General features: G+C 52.3%; 4 protein-coding genes across 11 annotated transcripts; 2 read left to right on the top strand and 2 right to left on the bottom strand.

The window, feature by feature from the left end:
• Positions 1-1,282: 1,282 nt before the first annotated feature.
• On the bottom strand, positions 1,283-3,805 carry mzt2b (mitotic spindle organizing protein 2B). Of its 5 annotated transcripts, none has more exons than XM_040197521.2 (5): positions 3,544-3,678; positions 3,185-3,379; positions 2,950-3,098; positions 2,257-2,394; positions 1,283-1,808 (listed from the first exon to the last, which is right to left on the bottom strand). In XM_040197521.2, exons 2-5 carry the CDS (start codon positions 3,358-3,360, stop codon positions 1,660-1,662), a joined length of 612 nt encoding a protein of 203 aa, XP_040053455.2. In that variant the 5' UTR covers positions 3,361-3,379; positions 3,544-3,678; the 3' UTR covers positions 1,283-1,659. The 5 variants fall into 5 exon arrangements, with proteins under 5 accessions (XP_040053455.2, XP_040053457.2, XP_040053456.2 ...); XM_040197523.2 differs by having other exon boundaries at positions 2,303-2,394; XM_040197522.2 differs by having other exon boundaries at positions 2,257-2,391.
• Positions 3,791-7,905, top strand: trim23 (tripartite motif containing 23). 4 transcript variants are annotated; one of them, XM_040197399.2, is made up of 11 exons: positions 3,791-4,147; positions 4,731-4,893; positions 5,011-5,132; positions 5,205-5,483; positions 5,571-5,753; positions 5,833-6,048; positions 6,126-6,260; positions 6,340-6,469; positions 6,557-6,667; positions 6,749-6,873; positions 6,964-7,905. In XM_040197399.2, exons 1-11 carry the CDS (start codon positions 3,968-3,970, stop codon positions 7,141-7,143), a joined length of 1,824 nt encoding a protein of 607 aa, XP_040053333.2. In that variant the 5' UTR covers positions 3,791-3,967; the 3' UTR covers positions 7,144-7,905. The 4 variants fall into 4 exon arrangements, with proteins under 4 accessions (XP_040053333.2, XP_077944911.1, XP_077944912.1 ...); XM_040197400.2 differs by having other exon boundaries at positions 3,890-4,141; XM_078088785.1 differs by having other exon boundaries at positions 3,798-4,147; positions 5,571-6,260.
• A 71-nt stretch (positions 7,906-7,976) lies between these two features.
• Positions 7,977-12,059, bottom strand: ppwd1 (peptidylprolyl isomerase domain and WD repeat containing 1). The gene is made up of 11 exons (XM_040197392.2): positions 11,578-12,059; positions 11,350-11,452; positions 11,102-11,205; positions 10,864-10,984; positions 10,339-10,786; positions 9,536-9,726; positions 9,155-9,344; positions 8,851-9,032; positions 8,689-8,770; positions 8,414-8,596; positions 7,977-8,204 (listed from the first exon to the last, which is right to left on the bottom strand). The coding sequence occupies exons 1-11, from the start codon at positions 11,708-11,710 to the stop codon at positions 8,061-8,063; spliced, it is 1,881 nt and encodes a 626-aa protein (XP_040053326.2). The 5' UTR covers positions 11,711-12,059; the 3' UTR covers positions 7,977-8,060.
• cwc27 (CWC27 spliceosome associated cyclophilin) lies at positions 12,047-24,192 on the top strand. The gene is given in 15 exon segments (XM_040197426.2): positions 12,047-12,498; positions 12,724-12,820; positions 12,990-13,102; positions 13,207-13,350; positions 13,493-13,591; positions 13,680-13,783; positions 14,032-14,101; positions 14,310-14,389; positions 14,461-14,503; positions 14,575-14,747; positions 19,334-19,437; positions 22,238-22,347; positions 22,448-22,463; positions 22,466-22,553; positions 23,883-24,192. Coding segments are annotated over 15 exon segments (1,467 nt in total). The 5' UTR covers positions 12,047-12,456; the 3' UTR covers positions 24,067-24,192.
• Positions 24,193-26,022: the final 1,830 nt, after the last annotated feature.

Genomic DNA, 26,022 nt, shown 5'->3' with positions numbered 1-26,022 from the left:
AGGATAACCCTCCCCATCTAATGGAGCAGCCTGAACCAGCCATGAAATTCCCTCATAACAAAATAAACACATCCAAAAATGCTGGAGTGGATGCCTATGGAAATGCAAGGTGTGTGTGTGTGTGTGTGTGTGTGTGTGTGTGCGTGTGTGGTCGGTGGCTTGGACCCACACTGACCCCCGGAGGTCACATCAGGAACTGCAGCCGGTCGGTGGGATAAATTCCCGGCCGTTTACCTTTGTCAAACACGCTTAGTTTCCTCCCAGCAAACCGGGGGCGCGTCAACAGCTGCAGAGGCTATTTATTTTTTTGCGGAAGTGGAGAGTCGGTGGGGGGGGGGGGTCCTTAATCTCTCACACACACACACACACACACACACACACTGATAACAGCAGGAACGGAGCTAATCACGAGGGCCCCGTTTGTATTCTTGTTTGCGTTCGCACACGTCGATGTGCAGAGGCGGTGGGGGGGGAGGAGAAGTGAGGGGGGGCGTGCAACCCTCCCCTGGTCGCGTGCTGCTTTCTCCTGCTCCGTCAGGCCCCATTAAACCTGCTACACCACAGCGATAAGGTGCCATCAATTACAGGCCCGCTGCCGTCGGTGCAGAGAGGCAGCGGCTCGTAACCGGGACAAACGGCCGCATTAAATACAGAAATAAAGAAATAAAGGAAAAGGCCCCGCAGCCGCGTGGCAGCGTCACCTGAGAGCCGGACCATCCGTCTGTTTGTGAATGAGAGGACGCTTTGTTTCTCTCTCTCACACACACACACTTCCCATTCATGAAAGCAGCAGAATGCTTGTTTTTTAAATAGAAAAGGATGTTTGGTTGTTGGATATCAGCTGCCGTGTGCTTCTACCGCCCCCGTGTGGCGGCTGCTGCAGGCGGGAGCGTCACAAATGTGTTTTTTGAAAATATTCCTGACTTTTCCTCACAGCCGACGGGGCAGAAGAGAATAATACTTTTTTTTTTTTTTTTTTTTTAAATCGATTTAAGCGTCTCAGCTGGAGTGAGATCTATAGCGGCGAGCACTCCGTCACAAAGCAACCCGCATTCCTCGCGGCGCTGATCATCCATCCAGCGAGGAGCCGGGACGCGACAGCCGCTCGCACGGAGCAGAAAGGAGAAGAAGCCGAGCGTCCGGAAAAGGCTGCAGAGAGTTTGAGGACGTCTTATTTCGTGTTCAATGCAGATGTTCAGTCTTTAGTGTGTCGTTACATGCTTTACGTGCGTGGAGGAAAAAAAGAGATGCAACTAAATACAAAAAAGGATCAAATCAGGAAGATAGTTATTGGATTTATTTAAGATGAATATATAAAAAAAGTTGCACACTGAATGAAGTAGAAAATCTAAATAAGTTATGACATGTTGTTTTTCCTCCATTACAGAAAGTGGAATGTAGAACTTTGAAGGACGGAAGGACCTCACGCCGGACCAGATCTTACAAAAACTGCATCAAGCATGAAGTTAAAGGTATTAGAGGAACGTCCGTGGCTGCACTGCAAACAGGCACATGTTTCAGGATCAGCGGAACGAGTGTTTACATGTTTACATGCTGTGATCCATCCGCCGCCATCGTGTGGACGTAGAAGGCATCTTTTTTTGGGGGGGGGGAACTGAAAAGGTAAAGAAGAGCGATGTATTTACAGACAGGGCGACGTCACGTTGAGTTTATCTGGGAGGAGGAGCTACTGCTGCCCGAGCTCTTGGTCTTCTGCCCCCTGGTGGCGCTGGGCTGCCGCTGCGCCCGCTGGCCGGAGGCCTCTCGGCTCCTCTCGCCGGGGGCCGCGGCGCCTTTGCTGCTGCGCACTGCGGACACGGAGGGAGGCGAAGACACGCGCAGAGATCAGACAACGGAGGAAATGCGTTTCACCAACGGATGAAACTAACTAATCAACAATTATTACTATTGTTGATTAGTTAGTGTGCAGCACAATGCAGAAGGATCATGAAAACATCTTCATATCCAGAAGTCCTAAATGTGTCCTCATCATCACCATCATCATCATCGAGGACGGACGACACCTTTAATCCACTAGACAGTCCGGATCGTTTTAAATTGATTCAAAATGATGTAAACACACACACACACACACACACACACACACACACACACACACAGTTTCCACATCACAGCATGCGGTGATGGTCCATGCACTGAGGGGTACACTGCACCCCCCCCCCCTTTGAGTTGTGTAAAGAAAGGCAAGCAAGCAGACGGATGGAGGCGGAGGACAAAGAGCAGCAGGTGGGGGACCTTGAGAGTGAGGAGAACTAGCGTCTTGGGGGCCGTAGACCACAACCTTAGTGCCGACTCTGGGGGCTCTGGAGCCGGACGCCGGGGGGGCGGCTGCAGGCGGCTTAGGGCTCTTCCCAGAGAGCGAACAGTCCTCTTCTTCAGTAAACAGGAAGCACAGAAGACGGGATCCCAGGAGGACAGAAGAGGACATTAGAAAAAAGCAGCGAGACGTGCACAGAGTGAGGAGCGGCTATCGTGATCCTCGGGGGGGCGAGAGCATCGACTACAGCGCGCTCGGTACTTAGGAGACGGAATGCAAACGTCTCGCATGCTTGGAAAGAGAAGTGAGGAGAGAAGAAGAGCGAAAGGTGAGCGCGGGAAAAGAAATAAACCACTTTAAAAAACTCGTATTGCTTTTTCTACACGCAGGAACTTCATCGACCTCGAGTTCTTCTCACTCTGCAGGAAAAAAGGATCCGCGGACAGAACACCAAAGCACTAAATATGGTGGTTCTTGAGACTTTGCCCTTTACCCCCATAAAATGAAGATAATTTGTTGGACCAATTAATGCAAATGTTACTTTTCTTTACCGATGAGATAAAACCAGTCTCCACCCAGCGAACATTTCCCCTTCGTTGTGGCACAAAGCGGCTCACCTGAGGAGCAGGTGACCTACGCTCACGGTCACGTCGGATTCTGCAGACACTGACCTCTGACCTCGGCGGGCGCCGTGGCGATGCCGGCGGCGGTTGAAGACTCCCCGAAGCCTTCAGCGAGCCTCTGGCCCGCGCACATGGCCTTCAGGGTCTGGAAGACCGCCTGGGGAGCCACGTTCATCTTTAACAGGTCCACGATGATCCTGACGAGACAAGAAGGGGACAAGGATGTGAGAGCAGTGTCCGTCCGGCGTGGCTCCAGGTCCTCTGGTGGGGACGCGAGCCTTACTTGAAGACCTCCTGGTCCACAGTGATGCCCGCGGCCTGGGTGAGCTCGAACAGCTCTGCTTCTTCAGCGCTCAGGACCTTCTTCTTCTTGATGGCGTACTTCTGCACGTTGCTGGTGACCAGGAGCGCGGGGGAGTCCGGGCCGGAGGGCAACGGGGGTTGCGGTTGTTGAGACATCAGCGGGCGGGTACCGGAGCTGGAGGCGGATGAAGGACAACAAATATGGTGGAAATGAAAATATGGCAAAGACGAGCTCACGAAGGCTGCGGATTTACGCGCCCGAGAATGAAAATATGGTTTCAAATATTACAAAAACGTCGAGAACAACAATCTTAGGCCAAATATTAAACAACTAGTTACCGTTAAATTAGCGCAGACGAGTCAGTCTCATTCGGCACTGCGGTCCTGTCTCGCTAACGTTGCCGAGGCGAGGCGCGCAGTAATGACGTCATATTACAAAAAACGGCGTTGTCCTTCGGTACTTGTCAGCATAATACTATTTTTTCGGTGTATTTAGAAGAAATAACCAAATTATTATTTTATTTCATTAGTGGTGGGAAAAATATTTCCATCGGAGTCAGCTAAATAGTTGTTTGACTGTTTGACGCATGCGCAGTATAGCAGGATGTGAAATGCAAGTTTCTACCAAGTGACAACATGTGTGTTGATTACTGGCCTCACGCGGGAAAGAATATTTATTTTCACCTATTACTGGTCACTGTGTTGTGTTCTTACGGGAAAACAGAAGGTTTAAAAAAAGGAGAAATAGCGTCCTCGTTTGCTTATGTGGCTCACCGAGCGAAACCGGAAGTGCTCGCGGGATTCTCCTCTCGCGCCGCGCAGATCTCTGCGCTGTCGACCCAGAATGGCCGCTGCCGCAGCAGGAGTAAACAAGCAGGGCGCCGTGGCGACGATGGAGCCCTGCATCCGACACGGGAGGGGACCTCACGGCAGCACGGTGAAGGTCATTTATATTGTCACTAATTGCCAGACGTACGCTAGACTTGGTTTGTTCGCGAGGAAGAGTCGACAGCAGCCTCTTCTTCGTGGCTTCTGATTTTGGGTGAAAGCTGCTGCGTTGGTTGGTTGGGGGGGCGCATGTATGCAGACCATTTATGCAAACGGTCCGCTGGCATCTATAAGAGCTCCGTGTAGATGTATTGCAAACGTATTTTCCGATTAGCTTTAGTTACATTTGTGCAAAACCGTCTCCTCTTTGTGCGCGCAGCCTGCTACCGGTTAGCTAGGCTCACTGCGTCTGTGTGGCGGTGACGTAATGCGCATCCTGCGTGCAAGTTGGAATCCCCTCGACCGATGTCAACATAGCATTTGTTCTTATAAATCACCACGGGCAATGATGCGGGATGCTAAGGCTCAATGTGGCTGATTCCCAGTAGCTCCTCTACTAATTATCTATTTTTTTTCCTCTCATTGAAAACTCTCCATCCTCTGTGCACCAGCTGGAAGATCATCCAATAATAGTGTGTGTGTGTGTGTGTGTGTGTGTGTGTGTGTGTGTGTGTGTGTTCGTGTGTGTTCACCTACAGGTGCTGGAGTGCGGTGTGTGTGAGGACGTCTTCTCTCTCCAGGGGGACAAGGTCCCTCGCCTCCTGCTCTGTGGTCACACCGTGTGCCACGACTGCCTCACCCGGCTGCCCCTCCACGGCCGGGCGGTGCGCTGCCCCTTCGACAGACAGGTCACCGAGTTGGGTGAGTTGAAAGGGCCTACGTTACCGCGGTTACGCTGGGGGAAAAAAGTGTTTTCTCCGATACGAGGTTTGAACTCTTCTCACCTTTTTTAATTACTTTTTGTACACCTCTGTGAAGGGGATTCTGGAGTTTGGGGTCTGAAGAAGAACTTCGCTCTGCTTGAGCTCCTGGAGCGACTCCAGAACGGAGCGACCAACCAGTCGGGGATGGCGGAGGGCTACCTGAAAGGCGTGGGAGAAGTAAGCCCGCCGCCGTTCATCCCGCGGACGCGTCCCGGTACCTCACACTAATCGCCCCCTTCTCCCGACTAGTGTATAATCCGCTGCGACGAGGACGAGAGCCACACGGCCTCCATGTACTGCACCGTGTGCGCCACCCACCTGTGCGCCGAGTGCTCCCAGCTCACCCACTCCACCCGCACGCTGGCCAAGCACCGCCGCGTGCCGCTGGCCGACAAGCCGCACGAGAAGACGCTGTGCCCGCAGCACCAGGTCCACGCCATCGAGTTTGTCTGCCTGGAGGAGGCGTGCCAGTCGGGCCCCCTCATGTGCTGCGTGTGCAAGGAGTACGGCAAGCACCAGGGTCACAAGGTAGCCGGAGCCGCGCGTTAGAGGTGCCTCGCCCGGAGAGGACGACCGCTCGTCTTCCTTTCTCTTCATTTCCTTCTTTTCCTTCAGCACGCCGTTCTGGAGACCGAGGCGAACCAGATCCGCGCCTCCATCCTGGACATGGCCCACTGCATCCGCACCTTCACGGACGAAGTGTCCGAGTACTCCAGGAAGCTGGTGGGCATCGTGCAGCAGATAGAAGGCGGAGAGCAGATCGTGGAGGACGGCGTCGGCGTGGCGCACACGGAGCACGTGAGGCTTTTTCGTCTGAAACGGGAGCGCTCGCGTCCCTTTCGGCTGTTGACGTCCTCCCCGCCGTCCCCTCCCGCAGGTCCCCGGCACGGCGGAGAGCGCCCGGTCCTGCGTGCGAGCGTACTTCGCGGACCTCCACGAGACCCTGTGCCGGCAGGAGGAGATGGCGCTAAGCGTGGTGGACGCTCACGTCCGGGAGCGCCTCATCTGGCTGAGGCAGCAGCAGGAGGACATGACCATCCTGCTGTCGCAGGTCTCCACCGCCTGCATGCACTGCGAGAAAACCCTGCAGCAGGTAGGAGGCGGGACGCTCCTCCACCCTCGGGCCGACGCACGAGCGGTACGGTGATGCGTGTGCGTGTGCGTGTGCAGGACGACTGCAGGGTCGTGTTGGCCAAGCAGGAGATCAACTGTCTGCTGGAGACTCTGCAGAAGCAGCAGCACCAGTTCACGGAGCTGGCGGATCACATCCAGCTGGACGCCGGCATCCCCGTCACCTTCACCAAAGTAAGCCCCCCCCACCCCCTCCCCACTCCTCCATCCACCTCCACCCGGCCCAGTATGTAACACGGTGCTCTTGCTCCAGGACAACCGGGTCCACATCGGGCCGAAGATGGAGATCCGCGTGGTGACCCTCGGGCTGGACGGAGCGGGCAAAACCACCATCCTCTTCAAGCTGAAGCAGGACGAGTTCATGCAGCCGATCCCGACCATCGGTGACGCCGCGCATCATCGACCACCGCCCGGCCGCTGCAGAAGCGCCGAATGACGTTCTGAATGTTTTCTTTTTCTTTTTTAAAAAGGTTTCAACGTGGAGACCGTCGAATACAAGAATTTGAAATTCACCATCTGGGACGTCGGTGGGAAACATAAGCTCCGGCCCCTCTGGAAGCACTACTACCTGAACACGCAAGGTACGCGCTGCGCTTCACGCCCGCGTGACCCCTTTCTGGCGGCGCCGGCTGGAGGTTAAGGTTTGTCTTGGTTCTGTGCAGCGGTGGTGTTTGTGATTGACAGCTGCCACCGGGACCGGCTGATGGAGGCTCACAGCGAGCTCGCCAAACTGCTGACGGAGAAGGAGCTGAGAGACGCCTTGCTGCTCATCTTTGCCAACAAACAGGTGCTGGCAAAAACAAAGCAGTCGTGCGCCTCCATGTTCCCCCCCCGGTCCCGCCTGGTTGCTGAGCGGCCTCTTCTTTTGCGTCCGCAGGACGTCCCCGGCGTGGTGTCGGTGGAGGAGATGACGGAGCTTCTGAGCCTCCACAAGCTGTGCTGCGGGCGGAGCTGGCACATCCAGGGCTGCGACGCCCGCAGCGGGGTGGGCCTCCACGAGGGGCTGGACTGGCTCTCCAGGCAGCTGGTGGCGGCCGGCGTGCTGGACGTCGCCTAACAGGAAATAGATCGGGAAGCGACTCCGCCGCCGCCGAGCTTCACCCGCTTCCCCTCATTAGACACCGTCGACTCGATGTGGGCGAAGACAACAAAGCTGTAAATACTACCTGCAACTTCACCGAATCCAAAAATAAAAGTTAATGACCTCCTGAGAAATAAACCATGTGTCGAGTCCTCAGCTTCTCCAGCCGCTCGGCGTGCTGTGAGCATCACGTCTGAAGTTGTCTTTTCTTAAGTGAACCTATTTAAAGCCACAGCAGAGCTTCTGTTACAGAACGGGACGTTTACTGACTGTATTTCTGATGGGCGGAGCTTCCAGACCAGGCTGTGCAAAACAAGTTTTTTTTCTTTTTTTTATTACACCGATTCTGCCTGTTTGTGGGTGGAGCCTCCGGTCCGCTGCCCCTCTGGGTTTTCGTGTTTGGGGGATTTAATCCGCTGACGTCCGGTTGCTTTGAGACGTCGACAGACATCAGTAATTATTTAACGTGAAACTTTAAGCAGAAACACTGACTCGGTCTTGTTATTAAGGGACCCGTTATTTGACATTTAGTTCCTCTATTTGCATTGCTGTGTAATGTTTACTATGTTTAAAAATACTAATAAAAATAATGCACATGTAAAAAGCATTTCCACATAGTTGGTGTAACTTTTGATTTTTCAACGTAGAAGCACAAACGCGCATCGAGACCTTTGTTACCCGCAGCTTTTTGTAATTTATTCGTAAAGTTGTTGCTGTAAAATAAACCAACTGACCACATTCCTCCGGCTGCTTCGTCGTCTTCTTCAGATTATCAAAGCGAAATGTCGAAATAAATCTCAGTAAAAAGGTTTCGCTCCAAACATTCTTTAATAACTCAATCTGGTAGAAAAACAAAAAGGAATCACTGTACAGGACGCGAGGAGGACGTGCGATCACTTGACGGTGATGTTGATGATGCTGATGTCCTCGTACGGTTTGTCCGTCTTGGGGTTGACTTTGAGGTTGGAGATCCTCTGCACCGCCTCCATGCCCTTGGTGCACCGCCCAAACACCGTGTGCTTGTTGTCCAGCCACGGCTGAGGGACACAACACGGCCGCACGTTAGTCTCTTTACACGCAGAGAGGACGTTAGGGGGCGGAGTCAACAGGGGCCGAGACAAATGGGAAAGTGAACGTTGGTCTTTACTGGTCTCCATTGGGAAGCGTGACTGATTGCTGATACTGTAAATTAAGCGATAACATGATTCTCACACACACACAGACACACACACACGCGTTCGCTTACCGTCGGCACCACGGTGACAAAGAACTGGGAGCCGTTGGTGCCGGGGCCCCCGTTGGCCATGCTGAGCGTGTACGGGCGGTCGTGCCTCAGCGTGGCGTGGAACTCGTCCTCGAACTCGCCCCCCCAGATGCTCTCGCCCCCCATGCCCGTCCCCGTGGGATCGCCCGTCTGGATCATGAAGCCCTGCGCGGTGGGGTGACAAAAGAAAAGGCTCAGAGGCGGCTGGGAGCACAGGTCGCGGGGGGGGGGGGGTTGAGGAGGTCGAGGGGTCGCACCTTGATGACCCGGTGGAATATGTGGCCGTTGAAGTAGCCGTTCCTGCTGTGGACGCAGAAGTTCTCCACCGTTTTGGGGCACCTGAAAGAAACCAGAGAGCACAGGCGCGTTGGTGTCTAGTGACCCCCCCAGCAGGCGGCGGGACGCTGCGCGGGACGTACTCTACGGGGAACAGCTTGATGTGGATGTCCCCCATGGTGGTGTGGATGATGGCGCTGTCGGACACTCTCTTGGGGCCCTCGGCCTGCGTGGCGGCCATCACCTCCTCCTTGGAGGGCTTCTCGTTGAAGATGTCTCTGTCCGAGTCGGCGCTCTTCGTGTCCTCGGGTTCTCTCTTTGAGAACTTAGAAGGGGAAAAAAAAAACAGAACGGTGAGGACTGTGGAGGAGGTTAACCTTTGACCCCGATCAGATTCCGTTAGTAAAAAGAAAAACTCTGTGAAGACATCGGGATCGGGTCCCTCACCATGTAGAAGCGGTTCTTCTTGAAGGCGGTGCAGAAGATGGTGGGGTCCTGCTCCATGTTGTCTAGGGCGGGGTTGTCGGAGGCCTTCATCTCCACGGTGGGAGCCACCTGCGAGGCCTTCGCGACCCCCTGGAAGAGGCCCAGCTGCACCACGCGGATGTTCTCCAGCTTGCCGAGGATCCGCACACACCTGTGGGAACGTTCACCCCACGTTTAGAATCAACCAGAAGCTCCGCGGCGACAGGAAGGTCACAGCCTGCCGGGCGGAGCTGCACAGCGACGCGCAACGCCGGTCACGCTGGGTGATCGAGATCTCACGATCGATCCAAATAATTAAGTTCAATTAACGAGCACCGGCGCCCGGAGGTCCCGTCAGCGTACCGGTTGGTCTCCACGTTGATGACCTTGATGCCCAGCATGGTCCCGTAGAGCACGAAGTGGCCGGTCTCGTCGAAGATGATGTTGGTGAGTCGGATGCCGTCCACCTTCTCCAGCTCTCTCTCCACAGCCATCCGCCTCCCGAACTCCATGTCGGGCAGCTGCTGCCTCATCTGCTGCAGCTCTGTGAACATCTGGAGGAGGAGGCAGTTGTATGTTGTATGAAAGCTGATAAGAGACATTAAGAGTTACATTCTGATTACATTTATTCAGTTTATTCCCATTTATCTAAATGCTGTTTGTTAATGAAACACTTTTTTACAAACATTACACACAGAAATAAAAACTATGAAATCAGACAAACTATTAAATATTGAAATGTTGTAAAGATACTTTAGTAATTATTTACCAAGCATTTAACAAGGTGATGATTTAACAAAGATGGTTAAAACTTTAAAAAAGCACCCAAAAGTGCTTATAGACTATTTACAGACTAGTTATTAACCATTCAACAAAAAGCTGTGGACTTATTATCTACAGATTAAAATGTATTAAAAGCCATTAACAAATGACACTATTATAATATGTAAAATGCTATGAGTGCTACATTATAATGATGATTATTAATAATTGTTAATAGTAAAATAACAATAACTACGTTTTAACTGAGCGTCACGTTACTCTTTGACAATGTACATTACTATTTAACGATGTACATTACTATTTGACAATCTACATTACTATTTGACAATGTACATTACTATTTAACAATGTATGGCGTTACCCGCGTGCGCGGCAGAACTCACAGTTAACGATTCATCGAACACTCTCATCAGTTTCCCCGTCAGGAAGCGGAAGATCCGGACCTTCCTGTCCGAAGCGATCGTGGCCATTTTCTTCCCGTCGGAGGAGAAGGTGAGGCTGGTCGGGTACGTTTTGTGCTTCACGAACTCATACAAGTCCGTGCCCGTTTTGTATTCCCACTGCACGTACTTGGGGAACCGGAAATCGTTGCGGAGGCCGGTCCAGTACTCCAGCATCCCCGCTTTGTCGGCGGAGACGATGACCCGGAATTTGGGGTTGAGGCGGATCTGGGCCAGCGGCGAGGAGTGCATCTTGTCGAAGACGTGCAGCGGCTGGTTGCTCCCCCGGCCGTCGTAGACGAAGATCTTCCCCGTGGATTTCTCCGAGCACGCCACCGTGGAAATGGGATCCCCGGGGTTGTAGATCCACTCGGACTGGCCCGGGTGGAAGCTGAATCAGAGGAGAGGTTAAAAAAAACACACCTCTCTAAACTAAGTAAACACAACAACTTTGACACAACATCTCACCCCAACTTCAGCATGTTGATCATGTCAAAGTTGACGACGTCGAATACTTTCATGGCCTGGTCATCGCCGACAGAACAGAGGAGAGCTCCTTCAGCGCTGACCGCAATGCTTTCGATCACACCTGCAGACAACAGCGAACAGCCGAGTCAGCCGAGCGACTCGTGTTTTTAGCAGCTCGGTGCTTCTTTCTCCTGCCAGGGACACGTGTTCAGGAAGAGGAGGTGCGGTGGGAGCGTACCGAGGTGGCTGCGAAAGTGCTTGACGAACTCTATCCCGTGGTCCTCCTTCTTCTTCCAAAACTTGATGTGGCCATCTTGGCTGGATGTGATGATGAAGTCCGTCCTGAACAGAGGAGAAAGAACAGAAAGAACCTCAGATTAACAACAGACTGCTGTCTCTTCTGGGTGATCGTTGGCTGTGATTAATGAAACAGGGAGATCTCTGGAACATGGCAGCTGCACAAAAGCACACAAGACATTTACTCACTTGGAACAGACGATCTGTGTGATGACGTCTCTGTGCATGTAGCTCCGCTCATACATCGCGGCCGAGGGGAGGTTCTCCAGATAAACGCGCTCATATTCGAGCACTGAGGGAAAACAACAAAACAACCACAGTTAGCAGCTGGAGCTTTGTTAGCATCGTTAGCATCGTTCAGCAAGAGACACAGAGGAGCCAAACAGACGCACAAGTATCGAACCGGCGGACACGAACCTTTTCTTTTTTTGGCCGTGGAAGCCTCGTTTGGCAGCGGTCCGACCCACTCGTCCTCTTCTGCGTCACCTTCTTCATCCGGCTCGTCCTCGGCTTTTCGCTTAAGTTCCACATTTTTTTCAGCCTCCGCCATTGCTGCAAATCTCCCCCGTGTCCGTTCGGGATTTCGGTACTTCCGTTTGGTTCGCAACTTGACTTGTGAAATATTTCTACTCCTTCACTCCTTCATATGCTTCCATATTTTATAACTATGTATTCTGTTTTCTTATTGTCATTAAAATAAAAATGTTATTAGGATGTTACCGCGATATAAACAAAACGGCAGCAACGTCCACGGCGTATTTCTCCCGGTTTAAACATACATTAGTGCTGCTTCAAAAACAATACTCTTATGAGTTTTCACATTCATGTTTTATCACATTCGTGTCATATTTTAACGTTTCAGCTTGAAGTATTTCAAATGCAGTGGAACTAAAGCGTTCGTGTGTTTCTGGGGGTTGTTGTCATGGGACACCTGGGTCAAACCAAAATTCGATATTAGGGGTGTACCCAAATATGCTTCGGATTGATTTGTCACTACTACATATATTATATATTCACATTCGTTTATTAATTAATGAATCTTGATATAAATAACAACGTTTGTGATTTAGATGGCAGTTAATTAATAAATGAATAAATAGCTAATGTATTTATAAACGAGCCTCCCCAGCCACTCTGAAGTAAACAATAAGCTCACATGGACGCCAATATGGCTTCAGTTGAGAAGTATAATATTACTCAGTAAGAAAGCGAGGGATACAAACACAATAAGTCGGTCCACAGAACGGTTTGTTATATTTCCAAGTATCAAGTGTTCGACAAAACCTCTGCGGCAGAATGAGTAATATTTACATCCAAGAACCTCCATCGAACGGAAAGGTGAGCGCGACTTTCTCCTGTTTTCACCTCGAATGTTTCCTTTAATGCGCAAACCACACACCTCATTCATAGTTTACTTCTATACTCCAAACGTTAACCATCTATAAATGCGTAGTTCGTGTCGGATAAAATGGCGGAGCCGTAGCGCATTTCACTCGCTGTGTAAATGCGTGAATATAGTTATTATTTCTTATTCAACCGCCCGGATGTGTGTTCTTGCCTCAGGTGCTGCTGAAGACCTCGGCGGGCGACATTGACATCGAGCTGTGGTCCAAGGAGGCTCCTAAAGCCTGCAGGAACTTTGTGCAGTTGTCCCTGGAAGGTAACAATTCCGAGCCAGTCAGTGAACGCAGCATCCGTCTGCTTCTGATGTGTTTGGATTCAGAGCCCTTCACATTTATACAAACCTCTTCTCAAGGTTTCAAGACATGTTTGATTAACTAACTTAATTCAAACTGAAATGAATTTGGTCTCTGTGCCCCCCCCCCCAGGTTACTATGATGGGACGGTGTTTCACAGAGTGGTGCCTGAGTTCATAGTTCAGGGGGGAGATCCCACTGGGACGGGAACAGGTGGGGAGTCCATATATGGTCGTCCCTTCAAGGTCAGGCTGCTTCTCGACTCCGGTATCCTGTGTGAAAACTGACTGAATCATATTTGGGGAGCGTAGTTAAATCACCTTCTTTCTTTAATAACAAACCATTTCAGGATGAGTTTCACTCCAGACTGCGCTTCAACCGCAGAGGTTTGGTTGCCATGGCGAACGCCGGCCCACATGACAACGGCAGTCAGTTCTTCTTCACTTTGGGACGCGCGGATGAGCTCAACAACAAACACACCATCTTCGGAAAGGTAAGTCAGAAGAACTCATTTTACATTTTTATACTTTGCTCGACTTTAAAATCCTCCCACATGCATGAACCCAGATCGGCGTAATGATCCCGGTTACTGGTAACGAGAATTCATGTTTGTCTCCCCCACGTTGATGCTGCAGGTCACAGGAGACACCGTGTACAACATGCTCAGGCTGGCAGACGTCGAGTGCAACAACGAGGAAAGGCCTTTGAATCCCCACAAGATAAAAACGGCAGAGGTGATCTCCTCCTCCTCTTCTTCTACTACGTGTCCACCGGCTCCACAACGGTTCAGTGTCGAGTTCAAACCACTTTCGTCTCTTCCAGGTGCTTCACTCTCCGTTTGATGACATCATACCTCGCGAAACAAAGAAATCCAAGAGGGAAAAGGACAAAGAGGAGGGAAAGAAATCACAGTCGAGAGCCACAAAGTGAGAAATCAGATGTCATCCGTCACTCTTAATTTTGATTTGTTTGGTCTCTTTTGTTTATTTTACTTGATCTTCATCTTTTAATTAATTGAATCGATGGACCATAACGAGACGACATGACGCGAACACATTGATCATTAATCTCCTCACATTGTCGAGCTGAAGATGAAAGTAGATCTTCTATTGTCTTCTTCTCCTTTCTGCTCCCGATTCTTCTGTTGCTCTCTGATTTTCTTTATATTTAACAGGAACTTCAGCCTTTTGTCTTTTGGAGAAGAAGCCGAAGAGGAGGAGGAGATGGTGAATCAAGTGAGCCAGGTACTGAAGCACAGAACTAGAGACTCGTTACCAAAGCAGGTTCTGGATCCCAAGCGGATCAGGACCAACCTGTAGTCATGACAACAGAGGACACACAACTATCTGATTACTGGACTCTGATATTTCTGTTCCATTGAAACGCTCTTCTGAGATGAAAGCGACGTCCTTTTATGTGAAACGAGTTTCTCTGCATCGTTGGTTTCTTCAGACGCTGAGGGGGAAAAGCAAAAGCAGCCACGACCTCCTGAAAGACGACCCCAGGCTGAGCTCCGTCCCAGCCGTCGACAAGTAAGTTCCCGGCTCGTGGATTAGTCATGCAGCGCTTCCTCCTCCATTCATTCTCCTCGCTCCTCTCTCAGGAGGAAGAAGAAGAAGAAGCAGCCGACGGGAGACTCCGCCGAGGTAAGCGGGACTGCGAGCTTCGCTCCCCCGAGTCGCCGCGCTGCCGCTGTAAGTCTCTCTGCGTCCTCCAGGCGGACGACGCGGCAGACGGCGACGTTGAGGACGACGAGGAAGGGGACGAGGAGTACGACTCCGACGAGAGGCAGCGGAGGAGGGAGCTCGTCAGCAACAAGCTGAAGAAATACAGAGACGCCGAGAAGGCGTCGGAGGAGGAGGAGCAGCAGGAGAAGAAGAGCAGCCGCAGGTACGGCGGCGCGTCTCTGACCTTCAGCGCAGGCGGCAGCTTCGGTCCATTAGTAGGTGGCAGGACTTCTTCATCGGGCTCAGGAAGTCGCTCGTAACGAAGTGGGACGCCCACCAGGGGGCGCCGCCGAGCTGCGCGAAACACAGATGGCAGACACAAGCTTTACGTTTTACCTTTTACCGTTTACTTGATCGACTTCAGCCGTCTGCTTCTTTAAAATCTGCTTTCTGTCGAATCTAAAAGCACCTCGAGCTGTTTGTGTGGATGTCAACTGTGCTGCTTCCACCCAAAGGGAAAGATGATGCAACGCAATGAGACGCCCAAAGGAAGCCGGACTTCGTGTGTTAGAACACTGCTTTTTAAGGGGGGGCACACACACACACACACACACACACACACACACACATGAAAACACACACAGTCGTGGCTCATTGGACCGACATCAGTGGACCTGCTATTGGAATGTAGAGGCCGCAGCGTGTGTGCGTGTGTGCGTGTGTGCGTGTGTGTGCGTGTGTGCGTGTGTGTGTGCGTGTGTGTGTGTGTGTGTGTGTGTGTGTGTGTGAGAAAGGACTGATTTGTCGGCTCTCCTTTTGATGCCGCTGGTTGGCAGATTATCTCCTCCATAACTTTCTAACGAGAAGCTATCAACATGCCCTTCTCTCATTAGCGCTAATAGGATAAGGAGCGTGTGTGTGTGTGTGTGTGTGTGTCTGTGTGTGCGTGATGGACTGACAGCCCGATGCCGGCAGACTGAAGTATATTAAACACAAGCGCAGATTGTTTTGCTACAAGAAGTGTAACCCGACTCAGCGGTTTGTCTTGGCAGCGGATGAAGCGGCGGGCCGGCGGGTACAGTGTTGCTGCGCAGACAAAGGGGGGCATTGTTGCAGGGCGAGAGCGCCGCTCTCCCACCGCGGCTTTGAGCTTTTTCCTCTCTGCGCACAACGAGGAACACCGAGGAGGAGGTGTGTGTGTTTTCTACCTCGCCATTTTTGTCTCTGCTGAGACAACCTTGAAACGGTCTCCCTGAACTGTCCTCTAGAGAAGTGTCTTATGTCTCTGGGGGCCAGATGATGTCTCCGCCCCCCCACTCGCTCACATCGACACATCCTGGTACTTTCGTTATCGCGTGGCGGGTGCACAGCGCGTCCTTAATAGTGCAGACTAGATGATCCTGATTAGGGCCGAAGGCTCCACGTGATGACGGCTCATTAAGTGAAGACCCTTCATGGAAGGTTCCCCTCCGTCGTCCCTCTGCGCCGCGTCCGGCCGTCACGTCTCCCGTAGACCCAGAGACGCTTCTTGTAGAATATTCTTTCATATGTTGTGGGAAGACTGGTCGCTGCAGGCGTCCATCGACGACGCCGTCCGAGACGTCGGGCTCTTAATTGGCTGCACGTCTGTCGCCGTCGGGGGGGGGGGGAGATAATCCGCTTATTGGCAGCAGGGTTGTGTTTTTTTTTTTATGGAAGTGGCGGGTTTACGCGTCTCCGGCCCCGTACGGCGCACTGGAAAGACTTGCAGACTGTGGGCCGAATATAAACATATGCTGGAGGAGCCTTGTGGACCAAACGTCAGGGGGAGACTCCGCGGGGACGCCGGCTCCGCTCGGACCTCCGGCCCGCTCCGTGGGGCGACGCGTCGCTCCACATCGCTCTGCAGAGTCATGCAAATTCCTGTGTTGAGGTTGGATTCCTGCACTCCGGCTCCCAGTCCTCCTGGCTTCTGACCAAGCCATGGAGAGCCCCCCCCCCCCCCCCCCCCCCCCCCCCCACCGGCCTTGTTATTCCAGCACATTCATCCACATCACTTGCTGGGTTGTCAGACTGTTGAGTCCGGCGGGGAGAAGCCGCTTGCTTCCTCGGGTGGAGTTTGGCTTTTAATGCACTCGTTGGTGATCAATGAGAAGACAGGACGGTCCCCTGAACGGGCCCCTGTACCGTCCCCTGTACGGCCCCCTGAACGCTCTGCAGAGCGGTCTGCCGATGAGCCGCTCCGTCTTCGCTGGACTATTTTTAAAAGGTTGCTGAATTCCTGCGTCGGCCTCAGACCGCCGCTGCCAGACGCCGCAGAATTAAACGCGAGGTCCGGGCTCCCCAGAGAAGCTCCTGGTCGGCTGCCAAACACTTCGTACGCTTCCTTTATGAGAAGTTAATCGTCCGCGGCTCTCTGAGGGACAGTGGCTGCTGGACCAGAAGGGATTCACATGAAAGCCCCGCTGATCTGATCTCTGCTCGGCCCGTCACAGCCTCAAGCTCTTCTTCCATTCACGCTTCAGGTGTTCTCACCCCCCCATGACCCCCCCCCCCCCATGCTGAAAAACCTTCTTCACTGAACCTGATGATGAAAGTCCAATCAAAAGCAGTCAGTGGGGTGACATCACTGCACTGTCACATGCTGACACTTTTAATCTCCATTCTTTATATTGACCTGCTGATTCCTTCTGCATCAAGCTGTTGCTTCCTTTTGATTCCATACGTCCTTCATCGAGGTACGAGGACCTTCAAGTCTTTCTTGTGAAAGCGAAATCCAGGAAGCGATCGGAGGGAATGTGCTCAAATTTGTCACAAACTAATGGATTTAATGACGCGGCCAAGGTCACCGCGACCTCCCGTCCGTCCCATCGGCGTGGACCTGCTATCCGAAGAACCCCCTCCAGGGACTTTGCTCACATTTGGCCCTAAAGGTGCAGGTACCTCTGCGCGCGGAGGAACCCGCGGAGCCCCGAGGTCCTAACCGTAGCCGGGGCTTTTCCTGTCCGTCCTCTTTCTTGGCACCGGGGACTGTGGAGCCGATTGTTTGGTTGTTGCCACGGAGACGTCTCTTGTTTCTACGCACGGCGGCGTGTCAGAGCAGGCGGAGAGCGATCACTCGGCCCGAAGGGCTCCTGGCCTCGGCAGGAGATCCGTAGAGTTCATTTCTCACTAAAACACACGAGTCGTGTCAGGACGCCTTTCTGAACTCCAGCATCAAACAAACCCTGTATGTGTTCCTCTCTGCCAGCGTCTGCTGTGAAAACGCCGAGCAGGACGCTCACTTAAACCAGAGGGCTGCCGGTTTGGGGATCTTAAGCTTGGTCAAAATGAAACTTTCCCTGAAAGACGTCTGAAAGCATCTTAAGAACTTAAGAACTTGACCCACAATCGGGACAAAGCAGCTATTTTCCTCATTGGTTGTGCTCGGAAAAATCTACAGCATCAAATGATTGACGTCTCTGACCTGAAAACCCTCGAGAGTCAAAGTGCCTTCGTGGTCGACTGAAGAGAAACTTGACTTTTGCTGTCAGGTTCTTGACTGGAGGAACCGGAGCCGGACTCTTACGAGGTCCAGTCCCATTATCTCGCCCGACCCCGGGAAGAGCGTTGTTGTCATCGCGCCCCCACGGCCTCTGCCGGACTCTGCCGGACTCTTCCGCTCCGGACTTCGGCTGCTGCTCAGCGGGGTTTCGCTTCTTCGCAGACGGGACGTGGATTCGGGCCGCGGCCGTAAATATCGCTCTGGGTTTGATGCGTCGGCGTCCGCGAGATTCTGAACAAAAAGGCAACGCCAGCGTTTGTTCGGCCGGGAAACGGGAGAGTGTGATTGTATGAAGAAGGGATGTGAATGAGCGGCCCGGCCCCAGAGAAGCAGATGTAAGAAACAAAGGCGGCCATTGTTTGCTCTGGCCGTGTCCCACGTGTTTCTGGGCCGGGGGCCCAGACTGAGCAGCTTACCTGTGCTGTGAGAGAACGGCACAGAAACGGTGCGAAAATACGATCAATTCCTAACATAACAGATCTGCTCTGCAATGGAGGGAACGATAATTAGCATTCAGACTGCTAGCATTTAGCCTCCAATGAGCTGCAGTGGAGATGTCAGAGTTTGTAAAGGAAGCCGGACGTGAGGGGGGCGAAGTGCTTTAACGCTGAGCCACTCCAGGAAAGAAGTGATGTGGCCTGGTGGTCTCTACCTGGGGGCCTGGTGGTCTCTACATGGGGGCCTGGTGGTCTCTACCTGGGACACGTGGTGAGATGCGCGCCTGGTTTCCGGTTCCCTCGGTGACAACGATCTTCTCCCGGTTAGATCTCACTCGACACCCTTCAAGTGTTTTCCCGCCGCCTGGAGGGCCGAGCGATCGTTTCATTACGGCTGCATTAGTTGTAGTGGAGTAGCGCGTGCGTTTATAGCCTGGTCTCCATCTGATACTTAATGTCTGTTTCTGACATAATTAACCGTGAATGTTCCATATTTGAAGGAGCAGAACAGTTGATGTTACTTTAGTGGCGACTGGTTTTGTGATATTTAAATATTGCTGCAACACTCCGAAGCGTAGAAAGCGACATTTTCCTCGTTCGCTGCTTCTGTTTTAGAGACACAGACGAAACAAATTGAGCTTCAATTAAATACGACTGAGAAAAGAAGGAGATGAACACAAACAATAGGAGGCAAAGTGTGTACAATGTACACATGAATCACACACACACACACAGCGCATCATACTGTCTCGCATTGGGCCGAAAGCCTGCGCCAGCGGCCGTACGTGGCGAGTTTGAACCCCTTTGACCCCGGATGTCTGCCCCCCCCCCCCCCCCCCCCCCCCCCAGCGACGAGCTGAGGAAAGAGGCGCGGCAGCTGAAGAAGGAACTACAGGCCATAAAGCAGCGGACAGAAGAAGGACCCAAAGCCCCGGCAGAGGAGGTCCACGAGGGTGAGAACCTCTTATTCCGTTCTGTATCCAAGTCTTACTGTGACCTTTGACCCCCCCCCCCAGGCTCTCTCTCTCTGGCTGGGTGGTCCGTGCCACATTCTCTGCTAATGGATGCTAAGAAATGAAACCCTCTGATTTTGTCAACTAGTTGCAGCCCCCCCCCGCCCCCCCCTTTCCCAACTCACTGAAAATTGCACAGATGAAAATTGCTGAGTGGCCACCATAGTTGCACATCCAATTCTTTGTGTGTTGGTTAGTTTGTAGCTTTAACCCCCCTTGACCCCCCCCCCCTCCTCGCTCACCACACTGCCGCTTGTCACGATGCGTCAATCTTCCCACTCGGTCCTTCTGCTGAAACACATTGTTGAAAATTACCAAACCCGCGTGGGCACAGAGGTTTGTTGGTTGTGTGTATTGTTGTGCAACCAAGCTAAGCGGTCCGTGGGGGGGTCCATGGGGGGGTCCATGGGGGGGGTCCGCAGGGGGCCAGTCCAACTGTGGGATCACCGACTGCCAAAATGTACCGAGGACCACCAGACATTGTTTTTGTCTCCACAGAAACTGTTGGTTTTATTTCTTTAAACACAGACTGTGCGTCCGCTCAGGACTCGCTGCTGATTGGTCCATTAAAGGTGAACGCGCACAAATGAGACGCGGAGATGAGTCGGCTGTTTTGCACTTTCTTCATCCCGTTTTTATTTATCGTGCCAAACGTTATTTTCCAAACCATTTTTTTCCATCAATTTTTTTTTTTTTTTTTTCCCCAGAATGTTTTTCAACCTAATAATATATTTAGACTTTATTTTTCATGAAATCTTTTAACAATATATTAACATATTTTGACAAAAATACATTTTTTTCAAAATAATTTATTTTATTTGATGTATTATAATTTTCAGACTTGATAAAAGACATCAGTAAGCTTTGACGTGTCTTAAAATCGTCTTCATGCCGTCTCAACCGTTGGACTGATCACCAACGTGTGTTTGCCACAGAGCTTCTTCCCAGCGATGGTCCAATAGTTGTCCTTTAACACAAAGATTAACTGAGTCTCTTGGTGATATCTGCATAGACTTGAGCTGTTTCTATAAACACTCAAAGCACAGAGGGGCCTTCTCCTAACAGACACCCCCCCCCCCCCATTGGACTCCGGCCTAAGCTGCTCCATTATCTGACGAGGTGTTTCAACTCTGCCGGACCTTTTTGTTTTGTGCTCCTGTGGCAGCTTCGGCCGCAGGCAGGAGTTCCTTTAAGAGTTCCTCATTACAATCGCTGTGCTGGAAGCGAAAGTTAATTCCATCAGATGTCGGGGGCCACTGGGCACCGGGGGGGGGGGGGGGGGCGGCTGCAAATATGGAAACTCTGCACTCTAAAGACTTTCAGGGCTGCAACTACAATTGTCTTTTTATTGATGGAAGCCACGGGTCATTCGGTGTCATGTTGTGTATTTGTGACAACATGCGCCTCCTTTAGGCCGTAAGTCCCCCACATTCAACACAACATAAAATATACACAACTCGTCCATACTGACGCACTCAAGGCAGCCAGAGGACATCGTATTGTTACTAATAAGAAAATAATGAACAGGTACTTTGTTAAAAGCACATTGAGGCAGTTTCCTGCTCGTTATAAACACAATAAAGATTTTGTACTACCTGTAATGTCGCTATAAATGGGATTTGACCTCCTCGCAGTTTTACCGTCTGCGGACCCACCCCCCTCCCCCTCTCCCCCGCCAACATTGGCTGCTGGCATGAGCCAGCGTGACGTTGATTGGAAAGCGAATTGTTGACTTTTAAAAAATTTTCCTCCATTGAGTTTTCATCACATAAATCACGGCGTTGTTCCTGTAGTCTGGTTCTCTTCTTGGCGTGACCCGGCCAGGGGCGGGGCCAAAAATAAGAAGCCACTGTCCCCACAACACCCGACGACGCGTCGCCCCACGGGGGGCCCCACCAGAAGTCCGTTCTGGTGGGATAAAAGTAACCGGTCGATTATTTAACAGAAAACACATTACACATTAATTACAGTTCAGCCTTCATGATCAACTTTACTTCATTTTTTCCTCCCATGCGTTAAACGACCAGCAGTGGACCTCTATGTTTTCTCTGTGACATCATCTATTTGGGGGGGGGGGGGGGGGGGGTCGTGGTGGGAAGCCAGCAGACTGCTCACCGTCTGACACTCTGTGACCTCACAGCCTGAAAGACTTACAGATGACGTCATCGCGCCTCTAAACTACACACACACACACACACACACACACAGTACATACACACACATTTCATTCATTAACCAAACTATTATATCTGAGTCATATTAACTAAATAATGAAAATCATCACTTCAACAAGCTGGAACCAGCTCTCATAAAGAACAAAAAAGCAGAGGTTCTCCTCTCTGGAGACCCACAATGCATTGCTTGACCTTCTGGGGGGGGCGGGAGAACCAGGCCTGAGGGGCCGACTGAGGCCGTGAACGGGAGGTTTTCTAAAGGGGACGCTGGTGTGGGAGACACTTCCACCTCCGTCCACAGGGGGCAACGGGGGTCAATCAGGTTTCCATTTAGTAACTTTAATTCACTCGCTGAAGAGCTTCGACATAAACGACAGGTTTCTAAACGCTAAGCGCCTCCTAACACATCTAACACATCTGCTGGTTTTTGCTCTGACCAGATGTTTCTTCTGCTAAATGCTGGTAGTCAAGAATCCAACGATCATCACGTTCACGATTCGCTTTGGCAATTCCATCCAGTGAGCGTGGAAAGTAACCAGCGGCCACGTCTCTGTTGTCCTCTGCAGTGGACGAGAAGCCGCCCAACGAGGCGGTGGCTGAATATCTGGAGGGACGGAAGAAGTACGAAGAGCAGCGGAAGCAGAAGCTGAAGAAGGGCTCCACCAGGGAGCAGCAGGTAGGTGGAGGAACGCGAGCGCCGTCGCCCCCCCCCCCCCCCCCCCCCCCCGTCCGTCCGTCTACTTTGAGCTGACGTCCGTCCCCTCTCGTCCTGCCAGACTCTGGCCCTACTCAACCAATCAAGTCCAAGCTGTCTTCGGCCATCACCGAGGAGGCTCCCGAGGACGCCGTGGAGGAGCTGGCGGAGGACGACGACAAAGGATGGTCAGTGAGCCGTTGTTACTGTGGCCTTTTGTCGAAGCGCGGCTGAGGTTCTGATCTCGCGTCCGTCTCGCGCTTAACAAACCGGTTTGTCGGTGAGACGCTAAAGTCCTCCGTGTAGGAACGATGGAGATCCGAGCGCTGATAATGTGTGTGTGTGTGTGTGTGTGTGTGTGTGTGTGTGTGTGTGTGTGTCAGCCACCAGTTTATCCATCAGGAAATCGACTCCGACGCGGCGCTTTCCTCTCGTATTGTGTTTTTCTGCAGAGCCGAGCGCTGAAATGAAAACCAGGTGTTTGAATCCCGGCGAAGAGATTTAGAAAAACAAAAAGTGTCCGTTGTGTTAATCTCAAGGAGCCCCGTCTGTCTTCTCTCTAATGGACACGAGAGACGTCCCCCTGTGCTGGGGGGGGGGGGGGGCAGCGGGACGGACAGGGACAAGCACTCGCGCTGTGGACGGAGTGGGGGGGTTACAGCGGGTCAGACATTGGAAGTCAAGTCTGGGCCAGAGGAGGTAAACTATTCCATCTGTGTCTGTGTCTACAACCCTCCCCCCCTCTCCCCCTTCTCTCCCCTCTTTCACGGCCTCCGCTGGCACACAGGGCTGCTCCCGTACTGTACTTTAACCCCCCACACACACACACACACACACACACACAGACGGACTAGCAATAAGAAGAGAAATAAATCGAGGCGAAGGCTTCTGCCGCGTCGCTACAGCAGCAGGTTCTGACGGGACGTCCCGGGGGCCCGGCGGGCCGTCATCACAGGGGCTGCCAGACAAATTAGGGGAGGCTGACGCGGGAGGGGGGACAGGGGGGGGTCTGCGTGAGTCTAGCCGGGACATTCTAGATGAGAGCAAGATGCTGTACGAACCACGTTCATTCTAAAATACACAACGCGCGCACACACACACACACACGCAGCTCGAGCAGGTGAAGACCTTTGAGATGATGTGCGTCGTGGAGATGTTTCTGCAGCGTTTGTGTTTCGTTTCGACGCGGTGAAACAAGCGGAGATGTTTCAGTTTGCTCAAAGTTGGAGGTCGGAGCCAAAAGCTCCACTGAGACATTTCGGGTTCTTAAGTGATTCTGCACGCTGGTCGTAAGAGGAGTCGGTCGACAACATGGCGCGGCTCACAAAGGACCCGTGCGATTCATTCGTGGCGCCCGCTTTGTTGTTCAGATTCAAACGGCAGCTGAGGAAATCATTAAAGTTTGATCTGCTCGCTGCCCCATGTGAGCAATGTCCCGATTCTCTAATCTCTCTTTGGGGGACACGGAAAGACGCCGCTGAGACCTTCCCACTGCGTCCTCTGTCCCTCTCGTTTAGGATGGGACACGTTCTGCAGTTTGACGAGCAGAGCCGGAAAGTCAAGGACGCCGCCGTGCAGGACGAGGACACGTTCGAGATCTACGACCCCCGAAACCCCGTCAACAAGCGGAGGAGGGAGGAGAGCAAGAAGATCCTGAAGGAGAAGAAGGCCAAGACGTCGGGCGCCTCCCAGGACATGTGATCGTCCGCTTTCCCGCCGCGGCCCAAGAACCTTTAAGTCCTCGTCTGCAAAGGTCGCCCTTTGATTACATGTCGTGTTACGGATGCTTAAATGTGACTGTTAAACTAAATAAACAGCAATTCTGAACCGATTGTTCCAGGTTGATGTGTCAGTCAGCGGCCACTTTAACCCGTAAAGTAGTTCTTCTTCTTCTTCTTCTTCTTCCTCTTCCTCCTCCTGGCATGCAGACTCACATCAGCACATTCGTTCCTCTACGTCCACGAGGTCCAAGCGAGTTCCGCCCGGGAAATCTACAACAGCACTGATCTGGAATGAATGCAATGTCTCCTCAGGATGCAACAAAGTACGAGGTTAAACCTCGGAAATACTCCCCCCCCCCCTCAAACTGCGAGTATTCAGCATAGAGTTACACGGAGGACCGCTGATATCTGACCTCCAAGTGGAAATATTTCCATCTTTGGTCGAGGTGAAGTTGTTCAATATTGGAAGAGATTATTAACATAATATTTCAATTCTGGCGCGATGTGATTGATTTAAATGTGGAAGCTGATGCCAACCAGTCATAGAATGTGTGCAGCCATATTGCTAAAATAATCAATGAACGAACTACTGAATGAACCATTGTTTGGACTCCTCGCAGTTACACATTAGATGCAACCTATTTACGACCATTTCTTCATTTGATTTTATTTATTTCAATAACACACGGCCCGCCGAGGCCAAATGCTCCAGGTTCGATCCGACCACCACCACGCGGGTCGACCGGGGTCGTCGGGAGCTCCACGGACGCCGGGTCGACGCACGGAATGAACCGCTCCCCGACGAAGAACGCCGTCCGCGCACAACACGAGCTCCTAAAACGACGGGTCTCGCAGGGGGGGGGGGGGGGGGGGGGCGTCAAGGTGAAACCTCCGCAGAGTGGAGGACGCGAGGGGCCGTGAAACCGCTTCCGGGACCCCATCATCACCATCATCATCCGTCCTCGTTAGCTCGCCGGCGTCCGGTGCTTTGTGTGCAGCAGAAGAGGCTGAATCAGGACATAACTCATTCCATAATGTCCCACAGTGAGAGCAGGTCCTTAAGTGTGCTCTATCCACACACACACACACACACACACACACACACACACACACACACACACACACACACCGCCAAGCAGAAGCTCTTGGCTTTGCTCCATTGCCTAAGTGATTGGCTATTGATTTTTTGACACACTTAGTCCATTTATCTGCTGACGGAGGACAGTCGAGGAACAACTGAAGGTGACCGAGCCGCCCGCGGAGAGCCGAGGCTTCACAATACGTTGTTTCTGGAGGAAAGGTCAAAGGGCAGAGCTCTGGTCGGGACCGGGCCTCACCGAAGAACTGTCCGCGGTCGCAAATGCATGGAAATGCATCGTGGTTCACGGCTCGTGACACCGGAAGGGAAGCGCTTTGAAAGAGGCCACGGGCGCACAGCTGAGGCGCTGCTCTTCACATCTTTGAAGGTGTGAAGGTAAAAAAGCCCCCGGGTTCATGTGACGGGCCGCCTGCTGCCCTTCGGGGGGGGCTTTGATATGGACCAGAGGGGGTCAATCGGGGCCTCAGCTGTGGGAAAGAGCAGAGAGCTTAACGGGTCGGAGCGCAGTAGACGGCAGGTGCCGGAGCCGTGACCATCACCTCCGCTAAAGAAGCCGCGCGGCCTCTCCGTCCCTCACAGTCCAACTTGGAGTAACGTCGTGAAACGGGTCCGGATTTAGCGCAGAGAAGTTCCGCTGCAACGTAACGAGCGGAGCGGCCATCTTGGATTACGAGGTCGGGGAATTGCGGTTCTTCTGACCGTTTGCGATGGAAATCCGCCCGCGGGTCGGGCCGGCACGTTGAAATGTTGTTCTGGGATCCAAACGCGCCCAGAAAACATGCAGCGTCGTAACCGCTGCGCCTCCTCCTTTGTTACACGCCAGACGCACAGGTGTTC

This window comes from Gasterosteus aculeatus, chromosome 14 (genome assembly GCF_964276395.1).
Source record: "Gasterosteus aculeatus chromosome 14, fGasAcu3.hap1.1, whole genome shotgun sequence".
NCBI lineage: Eukaryota > Metazoa > Chordata > Actinopteri > Perciformes > Gasterosteidae > Gasterosteus > Gasterosteus aculeatus.
The sequence above is the reverse complement of the archived record's forward strand: the minus strand, read 5'-3'. Positions and strand labels throughout refer to the sequence as shown.